At 43.6% G+C, this 13,800-nt stretch overlaps 1 protein-coding gene across 5 annotated transcripts in view; it reads left to right on the plus strand.

The window, feature by feature from the left end:
* ZNF609 (zinc finger protein 609) overlaps positions 1–13,800 on the plus strand; it is a 237,994-nt gene that overhangs the window by 155,886 nt on the left and 68,308 nt on the right. For all 5 annotated transcript variants that reach the window (XR_001818891.2, XR_001818892.2, XM_017508055.2 and 2 more), the window contains exon 3: positions 5,665–5,890. Coding sequence is in view for 3 of the 5 variants with exons in the window: in XM_017508055.2 (XP_017363544.1) it covers positions 5,665–5,890 (226 nt within the window). In the remaining 2 variants the exon portion in view is untranslated. The remainder of the gene's footprint in view (positions 1–5,664; positions 5,891–13,800) is intronic.

Raw genomic sequence — 13,800 nt, forward strand, 5'->3', positions numbered from 1 at the left:
CCGGCCAAAAAATTCTTTAAAAAAAAAAAAGGCTGGTCACGGTGGCTCATGCCGGTAACCCCCACTTTGGGAGACTGAGGAGCATGGATCACCTGAGGTCAAGAGTTTGAGACCAGCCTGGACAACATGGTGAGACCCTGTTTCTACTAAAAATAAAAATGATTTGCTGGGTTTGATGATGTGCCCTTGTAATCCCAGCTACTCGGGAGGCTGAGGCTGGAGAATTGCTTGAACCCAGGAGGCTGAGGTTTCAGTGAGCTGAGATTTTGCCATTGCACTCCATCTTGGGCAGCAAGAGTGAAACTCTGTCTCAAAAAAATAAAATAAAATTTAGCCTATCATGGTGGTGCGCATGTAGTTCCAGCCACTTGGGAGGCTGAGGCAGGAAGATTGCTTGAGCCAGAGAGGTCAAGGCTGCAGCGAGCCGTGATCACCTCACTGCACTCCAGCCTGGATGACAGAGCGAGATCCTGTCTCAAAGAAAATAATTATAGCGGGGTGCAGTGGCTCACGCCTGTAATCTCAGCACTTTGGGAGGCCGAGGTAGGTGGATCACCTGAGGTCAGAAGTTTGAGACCAGCCTGGACAACATGGTGAAACCCCATCTCTACTAAAAATACAAAAATTAGCCGGGCATGGTGGCAGGACCCTGTAACCCCAGCTACTTGGGAGGCCGAGGTAGGAGAATTGCTTGAACCTGGGAGGCAGATGTTGCAGTGAGCTGAGATCGCGGCATTGCACTCCAGCCTGGGCAACAAGAGTGAAACTCCATCTCAGAAACAAACAAACATACGTAAAATTATCATTAAAATATAAAGGACATAAAGTGTTGGGAAACTCCATAGATCTCCTCTTCAAATTCTCTGTAAGTCTCTTTTCAAGCTTTTGTTTGTTTTGTTGTTTGCCTCCCCAGTAAGCTGAGCCCTGGGAGCCATGATGGTACTTCTCAGCATTTCAGAGACTGAGTTAGCCTAACTTTTGTTGGTGTAGTTATTAAGTCATCTAATGACCTTAACTGTTTTATATTCCTGTTCCTTATTTTCTCTGTTGGCACCAACCTCCTGACAATCTCTGCTCTTGTATTTTAGGTATATGAGAAAGAGGGCAAAATGAGTCCTTTTCTGATTTTTTTCTTTTCCTTTTTTGAGACAGGGTCTTGCTCTGTTGCACAGGCTAGAGTGCAGTGGTACCATCACAGCTCACTGCAGCCTTGACCTCTGGGGCTAAAGCAATCCTCCTGAAATGGGAAAAGTTCCCTTGTCCCCCTCACAGGGTGTGCGATGGGAGTATGGCTCACTTCTTTAGTGCCCCACTGCTCGAACCTCTAGAGGAGCTTATAGACAGTCAGGCTGTGGGGCTCCAACCCCATGGCAGTGTCTAGAGGTGAATGCTTACAGCTGAAGCCCCAGTGGGTGTGTGTTACAGGGTACTCTTTTAGTTTAGCTGTCCATGGGCGGCTTGTGTTAGTCAGCTCAGTTAGACCCCTGCCTTATCACAAGAACAGAGGGCTTTCTGTATCCCAAGGCTCTTGTCTTGGTGTACTGGAAGAATTGAATCACACATGGGCTTGGAGAATGAGTGTAAGGTTTTATTGTGTGGAAGTAACTCAGCAGACTGGGGAGCCAGAAAGTAGATGGTTTTTCCCTGGAGTTGAGCCATTCTGTGGCCCAGGCTCTTCTACTGCTCTGGCCAAACTCCGCCTCATTCCACGGCCTCTTGGCATCTGTCGTGTGCTCTTCTGCTGGCATGTTCCCCTCCACGTCCTCTCGACGTCCAGCTGCTTGTGTCTTCTTCTGCCAATGCGTTCCTCTAGAAGTCCAGGAGCTTGTGTGTCTGCCTGCTAGGGTTTCGGGAGAGGTTTATAGGCACGGCAGGAGGTGTGGCAGGCCAGGATGGTCTTGGGAAATGCAGTATTTGGGCGGGAAAACAAATATGCCTATCTTAACTTAGGTCCATGGGTACAGGCCCCAGGATGGAGCCCTAGCCAGGGACCATGCCCTCCTTTACCCAGCACTTCCCGTACCCGCTTCTGCGTCATTTAAAGGGACCACATTCTACTCTACCCAGCACATCTGTATCACTCCTACTTCAGCCTCTCAAGTAGCTAGGACTACATGTGTGTACCAACACACCCAGCTAGTTTTTTGTTTTTGTTGTTGTTGTTTGTAAAGGCAGGATCTCACAGTGTTGCCCTGGCTGGTCTCAAACTCCTGGACTTAAGCACTCCTCCTGCCTCAGCTTCCCAAAGTGCAGGGACTACAGGCTTGAGCTACTGCACCAGCCCCCTCTTTCTGATTGTTACCTTCTCCTGGAAGGTGATAAATGAAGCTATGTTTGTTTCAGTGAATAACAGAATATGAAATCCTGTAAAGCCACATAGGCTATTAGATGAATGTCATAGAGCTTATTATGCACTATGGCTTAATGTAGATTATAGATGTGACCAAATGGTAATTAGCAGAGTTGGGGCTGTAATTAAATACTGTTGTGCTGCTCTGTGATCTCTCTTTAGATTTCTGTTTCAAAGTAATGGAAAATGAGTAGTTCAAACCCGTAGGTGGATTTCGTCACTTCTCCCCACCCCCAAACATCTCTTTTCATTAACTAAGTAATTAGATAAAGTCATCTTCATACAACAGAGATGCCAAACTCTGCCTAGTAACTCTAATCAGTAAGGGTAGTTTGGTGCATATTTGTTAATGAGTTCTTCATGTGTATGAGTCTGTTCTGTTATTCTTAGTGATCAGTTCAGCTAAAGTATCTTCTCTTCAGTTATTCTATAACAGAGTATAATTTGGCAAACTGCTTGCATGCAACAGTGATGTTTCCAATCTACATTTAGGTGTTCTTTTCTTGGTTTCTTTGTGCAAAATTGGGTTCTTGACTTTATCTAGAATGTATTAGAATATATTTCTCCTGGCTTGCCAGGAGCACTGAATAACCTAGCCGGAAGTGAAACTACTTCCAGAGAAGACCTGTCTTTAGTGACTCAGAGAGTGTATAGGTTTCTCCCTGGGGTAAACTTTCTTCTGAGCCTAGGGTTGCTGCCTGAGCTGTGGAATAGGTTGGCAATAGGACATGTGCAAGCAAGGCAATCAGAGTTCACAGGAGTGACCTGGAAGGTTTAGGTCAATGTCTGTGTCCAAGAGGACCTTGCAGGAATTTCTCTTGCTAATAGAAGAAATTATAGAAAATGGAACAACAAACCCTAAGCAAAAGAAGTACACATATGGGCTGTGAAACTGCTTCTGTCACAGTTTTTTCCTGAGAAAGGACAGAGAAACAGAGGTGAGGCCAAGAGTAAAGATGATCTGTATAGTTCCCCTCTCTAGTGACTCGCAAGGGTTTCTTCCATCACTGCAGAGGAGTGAGTTGAAAGGCTCCAGTTTACTTTTTCTGTGTTGTTTTTACCTTCACTTCTGTGCATGTTTAAAAGATCTCTCTAGGATCTACCACATCCCAAGAAGGTTGGCAAGTTAAATTATAAATGCCCAGTTTTCAAGAAAGCAGATATGCCTTTTGGCATTTATCATAAATGTAGACAATTCATTATACAGGCTTCCACTTCCATTTCATTTTATGAAAAAGGTGGAGTTAGGGAAGTACAAGGGGTGTGTGTGAGAGACAATAATCAGATAAGGATAATGTTTTGGCAGCTCTTCAGGGAGCAGAATTAATCAGAATCAGTGTATGAACATTTTGTGGACTCACAATTATGATCTATGATCTGCAAATAGTGATGACTTTCTAAGCCAAGAAGTCAGAGCCAACTGTGGAGAATGGATGCAGTACCCAGACCTCAGCTTGTAGGCTAGTTTTCAAGGCCAGGAAGGTGTTTGTCCCTTTGTGTGTTGTGAGAGGGAAATGGATTATAGATACAGTGATAGTCATGTAGTAAATTATTCCAGAATCAGAGTTCTGTTGCAGGGCTATTCAGAAGCTTGGATTAAGGATGTACGTATAATCTTCTCTGATGTCTCTATTCAAGGACTACATTTAACCTAGACTAAAAAGTTATCACACAGGGAAGAGTCCCAAGGATTGGGAAAGTCCCAATCATTGACTCTTGTTTTCTGGGTCTGCTGATTGGTATCCTACTTAATCTCCAGAGGAAAAAAAGCCAGTGTGTGCATTGAGGGTCTTCGCATATGCAAGACATTATGCTCATTTAGGATTGGGGTACCAATAGACTCAATTCTGAGTGATGCCCCAATCCTGAATGAGCATAATAGACTTTGTCAGCCTCATAAATTCTGGGATTTAAAGAGTTAAAGAGTGCAGTGGTGCAATCTTAGCTCACTCAGCCTCCAGGGCTCAAGTAGTCCTCCCACCTCATCCTCTGGAGTAGCTGAGAATACAGGCATGTGCCACCACACACAGATACCTTTTTTATTTTCATTTTTTATAGAAGTGGGGTCTTCTTGCTATGTTACCCAGGCTAGTCTTAAACTCCTGGCTACCACCTCCATAGGCCTCCCAAAGCATTGGGACTGCAGACATGAGCCATCACACCTTACCCATCACAACTTTTATGTTGTCTCTAGATGTGTTGTATTCTTCTTGCAACCTAACTATTTACATTCTTGTGAGAGGTTCTGGTTTTGAAGGCAGATTGCTAGTGTTTGACTATTGACTATTTCTTTTGTTTGTTTGTTTGTTTGTTTTAAGACAGAGTTTTGCTCTGTCGCCCAGGCTGGAATGCAGTGGTGCAATCTCAGCTCACTGCAACCCCTGCCTCCCAGGTTTAAGCAATTCTCTTGCCTTAGCCTCCCGAGTAGCTGGGATTACAGACACCTGCCACCATGCCCAGCTAATTTTTGTATTTTTAGTAGAGATGTGGTTTCACCATGTTAGGCTGGTCTCTAACTACTGACCTCAGGTGATCCACCCATCTCGGCCTCCTGAAGTGCTGGGATTACAGGCATGAGCCACTGTGCCCAGCTGAGTATTTCTATCTATGTGTACATAATCAACTACATCTTTAGACTGTTATGGATTGGCTTCTGTGTGGCAACAGCACCTCCTGTTTCTTACAGATTAAACAACCACTGTTATGGTCTCTAAGGGTTAGAAACTCCCACCAGGTTAATCCTAGCCCTCCTATAACTTTTAAGTAGACTCCTTCTAGCTAAAGATGTATTAAAGTCCCTAGAATTGTTAGGAATCATGGCATTCCTAGGATTTGGCTGCTTCTTCCTCTCTTTAGCCCCACCCAAATTCATGGATTTTATGCCAGACTAATGTACTATTTGCTGAATGGTAGATTGGTAGGAAGCATAGTGGTGGTAGCAGAACGTACCTCAGATGCTGGGCCTTGTCTTTCTCATCAGTCTGTACGCTCTGTTACTATTAAGATCTGGCCCTGATTCTCTTTTATTAGAGATTTTTTTAGTGAGATGAGAAACATAGAACTTTTTAAAAAATGTGCCAAGTGCAGTTTATAAGGAAGATCATTAATAAGATCATTAATAAGAATCATCTAAACCACTAGATTTGTAGTGGTATCATAAGCCAGAACTTGAAAGGAAGAACCAAAGTCTCTTACATTTACAGCTGTCTGCACTGTGGCAGGAATAGATGTAGGACTAGATTAAATACAGAAAATGTGTATTTTCTCAGTGTTCGCCCTGCAACTCAGCTACTACTTTTTCTTCCCCCCAACAGATTGAGTCCCCTGTTTCCACACCAGCGGTGCTGCCAATACACCTTTTGGTGCCAGTGGTCAATAATGACATCTCATCTCCTTGTGAGCAGATCATGGTTCGTACCCGATCAGTTGGGGTCAACACATGTGATGTGGCTCTAGCCACAGAGCCTGAGTGCTTGGGCCCCTGTGAACCTGGAACTAGCGTCAACCTTGAAGGCATCGTGTGGCAGGAAACGGAAGATGGTAAGTGTGATATGTTGCTTTCCCATTCTTTCTCACCCTTCTGCAGAGGAGCCTATTGTTGTAAATACTGCAAAGTGTTTATTAGACTCTCGAGTGTCCACAGTCTGCAAGTGATACCCACACAGAGGATTTTAGCCAGCTTCTAGAGATTGCCAATGCCAGCTTTTCAGATTAAATATCTTTCCTTCATTATTCAACAGTGCTGACCCTGGTACTTAAGCAGTCATGTGATAGTTGTTGGCCAGGTAATTCAAACTGTATCTCCATATCCCTTCTATCATTTTATATGAGAGAGTTAGATTATAAATTAAATTTGAGGTCAGGCTTGAAGAGAAAAAGTAACAAAAGGGCAGCTGAGGGAGTCAAGGGAATGAATAGTCACTCTTAAATTGACTTAATTGACTTAATGTTGGCTCATTGCATATGCCGCTCTTGCCTTTTTTAACACCTGTACCTGTAGGTACAGCCAGCTTACTCTTCCTATTGATTGCCTCATTGCCCGGCCCCCCACACCACTTCATGTGTCTGTCACTTAGTACAGATTTTATAGGCCAAGGCAACAGGGAAATGTTTAGATGGTCTTGTTTTCAGGTATCCACTAACCAGTTGGTTCACTGTAGGTTGCTGCTGCCCAAGGCATGTAGGCTTCTTGCATGTTCCATTTGCCCCTGAGAATAGAATCTCTTCTGTTTTGGAAATTCATGAACCTGAAAAAAATGAAAGGAAGTGTAAAGGGACTTAATGGGGTTATTTCAGATCTTTTAATAACACCTGGTAGCAATTTGATTTCTGCATATTCTTTTTATAAAGAATCCAAGGCCTTGTCAGAGTATATGTGGTTAGAGAGGCTGGGCCTCAGAGTCCCGTCATGTCTCTGCATCAGTAACCAGACTTTCAAACTGTCCTGACTCTGAGGAATTTAGAGGCCCGGATGAGCACAGCTAATCATCTCTGATTATCACAGAGCAATCTTGTCAGTCTGCCCATAGGAATTCAGGCATTTCATTCTGGTGATTTTAACAAAAGTCTGTTTCCCTGAATGTTTTGTTGTCATTCAGTATTTATTTAAAGTTTACCATGCAGTAGGTGCTGTTGTGTTACAGGTTAAGAACTCTGTGTTCTGGCCTGTCTCATCATTAGGGATATAATACGTCCTCAGCTTTCAGAATAACGTTGCTAATGAGATTTTATCATGTGCCTGTGTGGTAGAAGCTGATGCAGAGAAGGTAGAGGGTGAGTTTAACTCTGGAGGTTAACTCTGGTTATGTGTGTACAATATACAATCTGAAAATCACAAAGTGGCTATCTAATTTTTAAAATATGATCTGCTTATGGACATAGTCACAGAGTCTGTTGGAATGACAGACATATCCAAACCACATCTCTGTGCTACCAAGCAACCTTCAAGGCCTCTTGCCTCAATATATTGAAGATAGAATAAATCAATTTCCTGCCTATTTGTTCTGTTTGTCTTTATGATGGTGACTCTTTTCCGTGGACAAGAGCTTTTTGTATATGTGAGCCTAACAAAAACTTCTGGAGAGTGAGGCTAATGCTTTCACTCTCCTGAGGACAATAAATACCTTTTTATCTGAGGATCCCTTCCTGCCAGGGGGAAGCTAACAAATAATTTTTTTAAATTTCTTGTAAATCATTTGCTCTGAAAGGCTCTCTTGTCAGGTTGTCACAGGCAGCCTATTATTACCAAGTTCCCTGTTACGTTTGTTTGTTTGTTTTTCTTTTTTTTGAGACAGAGTATCATTCTGTCACCCAGGCTGGAGTGCTGCGGCTCTATCTTAGCTCACTGCAGCTTCCTGCCTCAGCCTCCCGAGTACCTGGGACGACAGGCACATGCCACCACGCACAGCTCATTTTTGTATTTTTAGTAGAGACAGTGTTTCACCATGCTGGCCATGCTGGTCTTGAACTCCTATGCTGTGCCCACTTCTGCCTCCCAAAGTGCTGGGATTATAGGTGTGAGCCACCGCCTGTGGCCCAGTATGTACTTTTAAGGTACCTTGTACTTTATTTCATAGCACACATCACAGTTTGCAACTTTGTTTATAATTTTATGATTTTTCTATTAATGTCTATCTCTTCTACTGTGTTAGAAGTTGTATGAGATCAGGTACTCTGTTTTGCTCATCATTGTAACCAAAGCAGTTAACATAGGTGGTAGCTGACACCTATAGTAGTAGACTGTCAAAAATATTTGTTTGAGGCCAGGCGTAGTGGGTCATCTCAGTTCAGGAGTTGGAGACCAGCCTGGGCAAGATGGTGAAACCCCATTTCTACTAAAAATACCAAAAAAATTAGCTGGGCATGGTGTTGTGTGCCTGTAATCCTAGCTACCTGGGAGGCTGAGGCAGGAGAATTGCTTGAACCCAGGAGGCAGAGGTTGCAGTGAGCCAAGATCATGCCATTGCACTCCAGCCTGGGTGACAGAGCAAGACTCTGCTTTAAAAAAAAAAAAAAAAAAAGAAAAAAGAAAAATATATTTTTGTGAATGAAGGAATGCTTGCATCTATGTCATTGTCATTTCTGGATCTATCTTAATATATGTCTAGTGAGTATTAAAATATTGCTTGAACTTAGGAATGGTGTCAAAATACTTTCCAGAATTCTAAATCTCTGAAACTCAGAATAACTACTGCTTTCACCAGGTTTGAGATCAGTCTCATTGTCTAAATCTGTAAGTTTTTGTTTTTTGTTTTTTGGTTTTTTTTAGACAGAGTCTCACTCTGTCTCCCAGGCTGGAGTCCAATGGTGCCATCTCGGCTCACTGCAACTTCCACCTCCCAGGTTGAAGCAATTCTCCTGACTGAGACTCCTGAGTAGTTGTGATTATAGGTGCCCACCACCATGCCCAGCTAATTTTTGTATTTTTAGTAGAGATGGGGTTTCACCATGTTGATCAGTCTGGTCTCGAACTGCTGACCTCAGGTGATCTGCCCGCCTCAGCCTCCCAAAGTGTCGGGATTACAGCGTGAGCCATCGCGCCCCGCCCAGATTTTTAATCCTACTTTTAATACTAGGTTTTCTCCCATTTACTGCATTTCAAGGCTTGGCTCTCTTCTTTAGTTTTTTTATTTCGTCCCAAGGGAAAGAGAACTGTTCTGCAATAATATACTCATCTTTTCTTTGCTTTCTGGTCACCCCAGAGGGCCTTCACCTGAACTGTCAGTTGGCGAAGGTCTGAATTGTGATCAGAGTTGGCTCACATTCCTTTTCATCTTCAGGTAACAGAGATTTCCTGCAAAGATTATTCTCTAAAGATCTGTAAGATCCAGTATACTGAGTCAGTCCTCAAGTTAATCATAAGAACTACATACAGATACTTTTTAAAAAATTCTTCCAGACTTCTAGGTTTTTTGTCTGCCACTCAACATTTTGTACTTCTGTCTGTCTCTTTGTCCAGCAAACTACTTACTGTCTTCAAACAGAAAAGTCCTTACAGCTCAGGGAGAAGCTGTGAATGCTTGGCCTCTGAGGGGAGTGGAGGACACTAAGGTCCCTGTAGAACTGAGCCACCTTGCTGAGAACAGGTGTAGGAGTTATGGCCTCAATTATTCCTAGTTTCTTTGCCTACTTGTCCTACAGTGTTACTTATTTCTTTCCTCTTCTCTCCCTATTGCTCACTTTAAACCTTGCCTTGGAGGCATTTTTAAATTCCTGCAGATTCCATTTTCTTTTAGTCTGTTCATAATTCAGTCAGCACTGCAAAGATGCTACTTGACTGGATTCAACCTTGGGACTGTTAAGAAGACCCAAGCGTAACCTAGAATTTTTTGTTTGTTTGTTTTTGTGACATTCTCAGCACTATACAAGGGCCATTTCCATTGGATTTTGCTTTATCTCACCTCATTTCAAATCAGAATATTGAGTATTGCCGAGGCAGGTGGATCATCTGAGGTCAGGAGTTTGAGACCAGCCTGGCCAACATGGGGAACCCCTGTCTCTACTACAAATACTCTCTACTACAAATGCAAAAATTAGCCAGTAACCCCAGCAGCTACTTGGGAGGCTGAGGCAGGGGAATTGCTTGAACCCAGGAGGCAGAGGTTGCAGTGAGCTGAAATTGTGCCACTGTACTCCAGTGTGGGCAACAGAGTGAGACTTCCTCTCAAAAAACTACCAAGTAACAAGTCTATTCTGGGTTCACAAGGCTTAACTCTAATCTAGGATCCTGGAAACAATGTATAAGAAGCCTTAAAGAAGACTGTATACTTTTTCTGACACAAAATTGCTTACTAGCTTGTATGGTATTTTAAAGAAAGGCAAGGCTGACTTTAGGTAAGAATCCCAGGAGAATGCTATAGTTCTCCTTTATGGCCAGTGGCACTAACCCAAAGGCCAATACCAGTGATGTAGTTTACTTTGGCAAATGTGCTTTATGGAAGAATTTATGGTATAATGGAAGGAGCACTGGACTAAAAATCTGGAGACTTCTATATCTCTACCACTGTCATTACTGACCTTGGAAAAATCCCTTAACTCTTCTGGGCCTTATTTATCTCATCTTTTAGGATGAAATAGGTGACCAATTAGGACTTGTCAGTTCTTTTTTTTTTCTTTTTTTCTTTTTTTGAGACAGGTTCACCCTGTATCACCCAGACGAGAGTGCAGCAACAATATCATCTCTCACTGCAACCTCAGACTCGAGCTCAAGCGACCCTCCTTCCTTAGCCTCTTGAGTATCTGGGACTACAGGCATGTGCGGCCATACTCAGCTAAATGTTTTCTTTTTTTTTTAAAATAGAGACAGAGTCTTGCTGTGTTGCCCAGGCTGGTCTCAAACTCCTGACCTCAAGTGATCCTCCTGCCTCAGCCTCCCAAAGTGCTGGCATTACAGGTGTGAACTACCATGCCCAGCCTGTCAGCTCTTAAGTTATAAGAATCTGTGCAGACCAGGCGTAATGGCTCATGCCTGTAATCCCACCAGTTTGGAAGGCCGAGGCAGATGGATCACTTGAGCCCAGGAGTTTGAGACCAGCCTGGACAACACAGCAAGACCCTGCCTCTACAAAAATAAAAGTTTTTAATCATGGAATCAGGGCCAGGCACAGTGGATTGTGCCTGTAGTCCCAGCTACTCAGGAGGCTAAGGCAGGAGGATCACTTGAGCCCAGGAGTTCAAAGCAACAGTGAGCTATGATTGTGCCACTGTGTTCCAGGCTGGGTGACAGAGTGAGACCCCATCTCAAAAAAAGAAAAGAAACATGGAATCAGCATGGATTTAACACTGGTTAACTATGGCAACTTGAAAACAAACAAATGGCTGGGAATAGTGTCTCACACCTGTAATACCAACACTTTGGGAAGCTGAAGCAGGTGGATTACTTGAGGCCAGGAGTTGGAGACCAGCCTGGCCAATATGGTAAAACCCCATCTCTACTAAAAATATAAAAATTAGCTAGGTGTGGTGACATATGCCTGTAATCCCATCTACTCTGGAGGCTGAGGCAAGAGAATCCCATGAACTCAGGTAGTAGAGGTTGCAGTGAGCCAGAATCGCCCGACTGCACTCTAACCTGGACGACAGAGTGAGACTCTATCTCAAGAAAAAAGAAAAGAAAAGAAAAATATTGGCTGGGCGTGGTGGCTCACACGTGTAATCCCAGCACCTTGGGAGGCCAAGGTGGGTAGATCACCTAAAGTCAGGAGTTCGAGACCAGCCTAACCAACATGGTGAAACCCAGTCTCTACTAAAAATAGAAAAATTAACCAGGCATAGTGGCATGCATTTGTAGTCCCAGCTGCTCAGGAGGCTGAGGCACAAGAATTGCTTGAACCCAGGAAGCAAAGGTTGCAGTGAGATGAGATCACCCCACTGCACTCCAGTCTGGGCAACAGAGCAAGATTCCATCTCAAAAAAAAGAAAAGAAAACTATCAATACCAGCGATGAGCTGGGCATGGTGGTTCACACCTGTAATCCCAGCACTTTTGGAGGCCAAGGTGGGTGGATCAGGAGTTCAAGACCAGCCTGGCCAACACGGTGAAACCCCTTCTCTACTAAAAATAACAACAAAAAAAAAGTTAGCTGGGTATGGTGGGGGAGGCCTGTAATCTTAGCTATTCATGAGGCTGAGGTAGGAGAATTGCTTGAACCCAGGAGGCAGAGGTTGCAGTGAGCTCAGATTGTGCCTTTGAACTCCTGCTTGGACGATAAGAGCAAAACTCCATCTCAAAAAAAACACATCAGCAGCGGCAATGAAATGTCATTATACAGTTGTTGTGTAGTTTTGTTTCATCAGAAAATAAAAGTGCTCACTTTGTGTCTTAGTCCATTTTGTGCTGATCTAAAAGGCTACTGCAGGATAGGTAATTTATAAACAACACAAGTTTATTTGACTCACAGTTCCGGAGGCTGGGAAGTCTGAGATTGAGGGGCTGCATCTGGTAAAGGCCTTCCTGCTGCATCATAACACATGAGAACAGGGTAAGGGAAGGGAACCTAACTCATCTTTTTATCAGGAACCTATTCCTGTGATAGTAGCATTCATCCATTCATGAGGGCAGAATCCTTATGACCCAATAATCCTATTAAAAGATCCCATGTCTCAACACTGTTTATTGTAATGGAGAGTAACTTGCCAACACATAAACTTTGGGAGACACATTCAAATCATAATACCTTACTAGTCACAAATTCAGAAATCTCTACCTCTTATTTTTCGACTCCTGATCCTACACTGACAGGTAGGAGAATTCCCAAACTGACTGAGCTGTTTATGATGCCAGTATATATGCTAACTTATATAAGTTGAGCCTGCAATACTTAGTAGTCCCTTCATCTCCCTGTTATGTTTCCATTTTCCAACACTTAACTTCATTCTCAAGATTCATTAGCCCCATTTGTACTCTCTTTTTTAACACAGGGTCTCACTCTGTCTCTCAGGCTAGAGTGCAGTGGTGTGATCATGGCTTACTGCAGCCTTGGCCACTGGGTTCAGGTGATCCTCCTTCTTCAGCCTTCCCAGTAGCTGGAACTACAGGTGTATGCCACCACACCCAGCTAATTTTTTGTATTTGTTGTAAAGATAGGATTTCACTGTGTTGCCCGGGCTGGTGTTGACCTCCTGGACTCAAGCAATCTGGTCGCTTCAGCCCCCTAAAGTGCTGGGATTACAGGAGTGAGCCATTGCACCCAGCCTTGCTTCATCACCTTGAACAACTGAGATCAAAACCACCCACTTAAATCCCCTCAGCTTCCCTCCTCTCTTCCTTAATAATGAGTATTTCCCACCCCATCACACACTTTCTCTCCCTATTAAAAAGATTATTTGAAAGTTGATACCGTGAATTCCACCTCCCCAGACCTGCACGCACACTGACATGGAGTCTCGCTCTGTCACTCAGGCTTGAGTGCAGTGGCACAATCTCGGCTCACTGCAACCTCCACCTCCTGGGTTCAAGCGATTCTTCCGCCTCAGCCTCCCGAGGCTGGGACCACAGGCACGAGCCACCATGCCCAGCTAATTTTTGTATTTTTAGTAGAGACGGGGCTTCACCATGTTGGCCAGGCTGGTCTCGATCTCTTGACCACGTGAGCCGCCCACCTTGGCCTCTCTCTTCCTCCTTGTATTCATTTAATCAGAAATTCCTGGTAAGATTCAGGATGCTGAAATATTGGTCATTTCAGTCCTATCAGCCTATAGTTAGGGTCTGTAGCACCTGGTGCCCTGCTCCCTTCCCCATAGGCAAACAGCCTTATCCACAATATATTTTTTCATTTATTGTGTGTGCCATCCTGGGGAAAGTTGAGGAAACATTGAGTTAGGAATGGCATTTAGCAGCTATGAGAAGAAAATGAAATTATAATAATGATTGAATATAAGAGGATCTGGAGGTAGATAGGTAAGTAAATAGTCTAGGAGGGGTATGATGAATTCACAATGGAATCACTGTTT

The sequence above is a fragment of the Cebus imitator genome, unplaced genomic scaffold (assembly GCF_001604975.1).
Source record: "Cebus imitator isolate Cc_AM_T3 unplaced genomic scaffold, Cebus_imitator-1.0 Scaffold386, whole genome shotgun sequence".
NCBI classification, from domain to species: domain Eukaryota; kingdom Metazoa; phylum Chordata; class Mammalia; order Primates; family Cebidae; genus Cebus; species Cebus imitator.